Here is a 6,274-nt window from a genome sequence, read left to right on the forward strand (position 1 = left end):
TGCTACTTTTAACTAATTTTCCTCTTTTCAGGGTTGCTTTGGCACATTTTTCTAATCCGAATTTCATATCTATTTCCTTGGTAAAGCCGTGTACTGTCTGTAGTAGTGTTTCTAGCTCTTTGTCGTTTTTTGCATATAATTTTAGGTCATCCATATATAGAAGGTGGCTGACTGTTTTCCGTAGCATTTGTAACCGCATCCAGTTCTATTTAGCAATTCAGTTAAAGGTGTGAGAGCCAGGCGGAACAGGAGTGGAGAGAGCGTGTCTCCCTGGAATATTCCTCTTCTAATGGGGATGGCTTTCGTTTTCACAAGTCCCTCTTTTGTTTGGAGCTGTAGCACTGTCTGCCATTTGTTCATAGAGTGCCCTATGTATTTTATAATAATTGGTACCACCTTGTTTACGGCTAGTGTTTCCAGAATCCACGTGTGGGGAACACTGTCGAAAGCCTTTTGGTAGTCCACCAAGGCCATACTGAGGCCTTTCTTCTTTCTGAGGCTGTCTTCAGTTATGGCTTTATTGATCAATAATTGATCTTTACAGCCGCATGAGCCCTTGCAGCATCCCATTATTATTATTATTATTATTATTATTATTATTATTATTATTATTCAAATATTTGGTAGTTTGAGGCAAATTTCTACTGCATCACCTGCTACACTTCCGTGTTACTGGGGTGTGTGCAACATTGTGTTATTTTTTGTTGTTGGAGGTGTTCAAACTCTTCCTGGTATTTTATTGCATCAATTTTGTTTTTCATGTAGTGTGGTGCAGTCATTTGTTCTATTAATTCTTGTATTGTGTGTTGAGTGTGTAATGCGTGTGTAACTAGTCTGCAGCTGGTAGTTTATTTCATTGGATATTTGCTATATAGAGTGTGTCTTGTCCATGGGGATTGTTTTGTTTAGGTTTTATTAATGATTCGATAGTTCCTTGCGTAGGATGTGGGTTTTTCTTAGTAGGGCTATTTTGGGGATTGTGTGTAGTGTTGAGGGTCCCGGTATAGCTTCTACGTTTTTGCACATGTTTTTCGTCATGATCATTGCCCCAATTATTACTGGTATTGTTTTCCCCTTCATGAACCAAATCTTGAATATTTCAGTTTCAAGGTCGTTGTAGTTTGACTTCTCCACTTATGTTTGAACAATATTTTGGTCAGAAGTGGTTATGTAAGCAGGTGTTTTTTTTCTTCTCAATCCTTGATTATGTCTGGGTGATTAGCTTTTATTTCTTTGCCGTTTTGATTTCTTTGTTGGATGATTGTGGCCTTGGACGTTGTTTTGTATCTTGTTTGGCACATGTTTATACCATCTATAACCAGTTTTTACGTTGAAGTGTTGGCATATTGTCCAATTGATATAACTACTTACTCGGTCATGTCTGTATATATATTGAAATTTGGCAAGACTGGACAGCCAGAGATAATGTGGTCAACTGTCTCATTGTACTGTTTTCATTATTTTGCTTTTATACTTGTTTGTAATGTGCAGCGAGAAGCAGTCCTTCCTTTTCAGCTTTTAGTCCAGCGCATTTTATCCATTGTTGGCTTTCACTTCTTCTCTGTTAAGCCTTGCAGAGTATTGGCCTCCAACAATTTTGGTTCCATTTCTTCCCGAGTGTTTTCATGACACATAGGGTAGAGAAACGCATTGTATACGTTGGTAGGCCATGAAAATAAACACCCCAGATTGTTCATTTACAAAATCAAATAAAGTTATGCAAAAAATATCATTTACACCGAGGAAGTCGTTCACATAGCGACAATGCTTTTCTCAATACTTGATTTCTTCAATAAGCAAAATTTTTGTATTTGCTGAGCTTGTCAAATTCTTTTGCCAAAATATAATGACCACATTGGATACTCCTGCCAATCAATAAACAGACATTATTTTGGTCTTTTGCAACAATAACTGGTGTGTTCGCGTTGATGGTACTGTCTGAACGTGCCGGAAAGTCCCAAAGACTCGTTACATTTTCTTCCTCATTTACAGTCTCAAACTCATGCTTATACTACTTGTCAACAATTTTGATTTTATGATGCTGGTATATCAGACAGTGTTATGTTTTGATTTACACTTTACTAGTGCTTAAATTTTACATTCAGAGATTAGGTGGTCCACTGTTTCAATTTCCTCATTGCAGAACCGGCACTCTAGATCTATTCTATTGTTAGTTCCGGGTCAAGAAGTTTTGATATTGAGCAGCTAGCATGAAACCTTTTCTCTTTACTTTGAGCCCATGCTTCGTAGCCTCTGATGAGTATGCTTCTGGTCAACATATGCATGTTTGCAACAGGCCAGATATTTGCCATGCAGAGATTTCTGCTCCCACCTACCAGCCAATTAATTTTACTGTCATTGCCATTAATGTTACTTTATTTGCAGCAACAACTGCCACATTTCCTTCAGGAAGTTCAACATGAAATCAACAGAAAATTACTTCCTCTCTTCCAAGATAGAATGAAGCTTCTTAAGCCTCCCGTGCTTTTCAACGAGTTTCAGCATCCAGTCTTAGGTGTTTCAAGATATGTGACTAGACCAATTGTAGATTAAGCTTCTCGATCCTGGAGCTCTGGGAAAGTAAAGTCAGATCCACGTCTGTCTTTTGGCGTGTATCTTATTACAAATCAGCAACGTATGAATTTTTCCGTCAATTTTCTTTTACAAATATTCCAGTTCAACACATTGAAGTTTTAAGTAACAACTGGAACTACTAAGGAATTTATGTGCGAATACCTTGTTGTGTGCATTTAGCTCAGTTTTCAGAACTCATGTTCCATAACATTCCTTCCTAATCTTTTGCTGTATGTCAGAGCCTTCTTTTATACCTAGGTATTTATAGGTTTGTTCTTGCTCAAGTTCTTTTATATCTGTTTCAATACTTAACACGACTGACTGAATTTGGTGTTATCAGTTTCCCTTTCTCGAAAGTAGCCTTGGCACAATTATCAAGGCCAAATTCCATCCCGATGGCCTTCAAACTCATCATTTTTTGTGACGTAAAGTTTTAAGGCTTATATATTTTGTTGTCAATCTTATGACCATGCCCTGTTCTGTTAAATTCACATCTAAGAGGTATTAAAGCTAAGAAAAAATTTTAGAGGTGAAAGTCAATCACCTTGGAAAATTCCACTGTTGATGCTAATATTGTTTGAAGCTAGTTCTCCATTAGAGTGATATAATTGGAGAATCGTGTTCCACAATAACATATTTTGCTTCAGAAAATTTGTGATTACAGAAGAAATTTTGGAGATGTCCGGCGATTTCAGGATCCATGAACGCGGTATGCTGTTTGTAAGCGGTTTGTAATCGCCGTCGTCATGGTCGTCGTCACCGTCACCGTCGTCATCATTGTCGTTGTCGTCGTCGCCGTCGCTGCCGCTGCCACCACCGTTGCCGCCACCGTCGCCGCCACCGCCTCCACCGTCGTCCTTGTTGCGGTATGTCCTCTGTCTGGATATGTGATATAACAGCATTTATCTTTCTGGCAATTACATATATCATACTCCTATGAGCCCTTCACATATTTATCGGGATATTTTCTTCAGGAGCATTCATTTATTCCATAAGCCGTCACTGTGATTCAAGCGAATAATCTATAATTGTCCCTGTTCTCTTCTATAATCAACCTCAGAAGTAACAGAGTTCAATTTCTTACAGTTCTCTTCGGCAGCCTTAATAGTCCTATCATAATTTCCGTGTTCCTGTTGTCTATGTTACTCTCTGCCTTTAACTTCAGTTTCTTTAACTTCAGTTTCTACTCTGATCAGCCTTTGTTGCTCACCTGCAGCTTCCCTTAAACGTTCAGTAATCTGAAATATTTCTACTTCAGTTAACTAATTCTTCCACCTAATCACGCTCACTTGATTCATTAATTTATTTTCTGACATCGAAATTATGTCCGTCATCCTATTCCACTACTGCCTTCCAGTTTTGCTCTTTCATGACATTCAATGAGTATAGCGTACTCGTCCACATGTGTCTAGCAGCACGCATGTTTTGTATGTGATCTGTTGCTTAGTAAAGATCCTCCGTAACCAATCCCTTCCTCTGTTATGGAGCATTCCAAACATGCCGGGCGTGAGACCTTCGCCGTAATTGGTTCCAGCTTCCTTCACGCCGTTAACTATTTCATTATTGTTGTTTCATGATTCCTTGAGAGTGATTTCTGGAGTTTTCCTTCCTACGAGTATTTTTAGTGAGATTCCATATCTATATTAATCTGCCTTACCAGGCTAAAGAGTGTCTTTATAATAATAATAATAATAATAATAATTGTTATTATTATTATTATTATTATTATTATTATTATTATTATCGGCATTAAAGAAATTCTCATCATCCCCATTATTATTTATTATTCTTGCTTACATGTTTCTCGTGATGTGCACACACTGCTGTTGTTGTTGTTATTGTTACTGCTGTTGTTGCTTCTATTGTTGTTGTTGCATTCTGTGGCCACTGTCATGATCATATATGCTGTTACCAAGGACATGGTCAGGCGGCAAGATAGCAGAACAGTTAGCAGTCCAGACAAAATGCTTTGCAACATTTTGTCCGTCTTAATGTTCTAAGTTCAAATTTCGCCGAAGTCGACTTTGCCTTTTGGATTTCATGACATAAGTACCAGTTGAGCATTTGAATTCATGTAATCGACTATTGCCTTCACCAAATGTTGGAGCCTTGTATCTATAGTAGAAAGGATCATTATTAAGGTGGCGGGCTGACAGAATCTTTGGCATGCTTGACAAAAAACTCACGGCTTTACATTCTGAGTTTTCTGTCTTTCTCGGGTTCTAGTCGAGCACTGGAACTGATGTAATCGACTTCCCCTTCCTCACAACTGCTATAATTGTGCAAAAATTCCTAACAAATGTGATTATTATTATCCAATCTTAGTAGTCGTAATAATTTCAGCTGTAGTACTGTTATTGTAATTTTTGTTATTAATAGATTTAACACATTGCGCTGGATCGTAATGGGCTTAATTGGAATGACTGTCGGAATCATTGGATTTCTCCTGCACCAGTGTATAACTCTGATTTTTAATACCAGACTAAATATGCTAAAGAGTTTATTTGAGGTAAGTGCACTTAGACTGGCTTATAAACTGTAATTAATTAAGGTACTGAATCTACTTATTATATATGAGCCTCTCTATTTGAGGAGGCTTTAAATATTATTTTCCTTTATGAAGATATTAGAACTGATCTTAACAAAACAGTAATCCTAGCGTCTCTTATTCAGTATTATTATGGTGATACTATTTCCCTTTCCTAAATGTAGCAATGCAATAATTGCTGAACAGTAGAATAAATGTATTTTATTGTTTCTAATGAATTCGTGGAACTCAAACCAATTATTGTGTAGAGTTTTGCTAAGATCTGAGTTCCACTTGTGTTGACGTTGTCCTTCAACCTTCCGTACTTCACAAAATACATAACAAAAATGTCATTATAATGGAATACACACTAATACAGTATTTCATAGAAATCAGGTTTACTGTGTTGAGTCAAGGATTTTGCATTATTTTGGGAACTTACTTGCTTTATTCGTCAAGCTGCAACAAAAGCATCCGAGCATTCAAAGTAGAGGCCATCGTATTGCACCATCTGAAGCCACCGTTCTGCCAGTTCTTTGATCCCACACTGACACCAGTTCTTGTCCTTCGAGGCAAAGAACTCCTTCACAGAAGCTCTCCTCTTGGAACTATAGCTCACTTCCTGAACTCGCCACTCTTCATCAACTAAAAGGAGGTGGAAGCTTCAGCAAGGAAGCTCATCTCGAAGGACAAGAACTAGTATCTGTGTGGGATCAAAGAACTGGCAGAAAGGTGGTTTCACATGCTGCAATATGATGATCCCGTCTTTGAATGCTAGGCTGCTTTTATTGTAACAAACTATGGCAAAATTTTTCTCTGAGCACAAAATTTAAAAAAATTCTCTAATCTCAAGATGATTTTGCGACAAAAGTGAGAAGTTCGATAAATTATGTCCACTTGACTTATCTTATGATATGATTATATTCGTCATAATTCTCGCAGCGAAGATAAAAACAATAAGCATTAAAATAAAATGTAGACATTGATCTCTGTGATTAACTATAGTGGCATCATGATCTCTCACGATTACGATTGACTTACAACTTCCATCACTCTACTTTCTAACAAATAAAAATCAATGCACTGTACTTTGGCAGATATATTTTCGGAAATCATTACATTCTCCCTGTTATTTATTTTGGTAATTACACACAGATCACACACACACACATA

General features: G+C 37.4%; 1 protein-coding gene across 4 annotated transcripts in view; it reads left to right on the forward strand.

The window, feature by feature from the left end:
* LOC128248351 (chloride channel protein D-like) overlaps positions 1 to 6,274 on the forward strand; it is a 69,534-nt gene that overhangs the window by 42,265 nt on the left and 20,995 nt on the right. For all 4 annotated transcript variants that reach the window (XM_052969423.1, XM_052969429.1, XM_052969427.1 and 1 more), the window contains exon 4: positions 4,954 to 5,083. In XM_052969423.1, the coding sequence (XP_052825383.1) occupies positions 4,954 to 5,083 (130 nt within the window). The remainder of the gene's footprint in view (positions 1 to 4,953; positions 5,084 to 6,274) is intronic.

The sequence above is a fragment of the Octopus bimaculoides genome, chromosome 1 (assembly GCF_001194135.2).
Source record: "Octopus bimaculoides isolate UCB-OBI-ISO-001 chromosome 1, ASM119413v2, whole genome shotgun sequence".
NCBI classification, from domain to species: domain Eukaryota; kingdom Metazoa; phylum Mollusca; class Cephalopoda; order Octopoda; family Octopodidae; genus Octopus; species Octopus bimaculoides.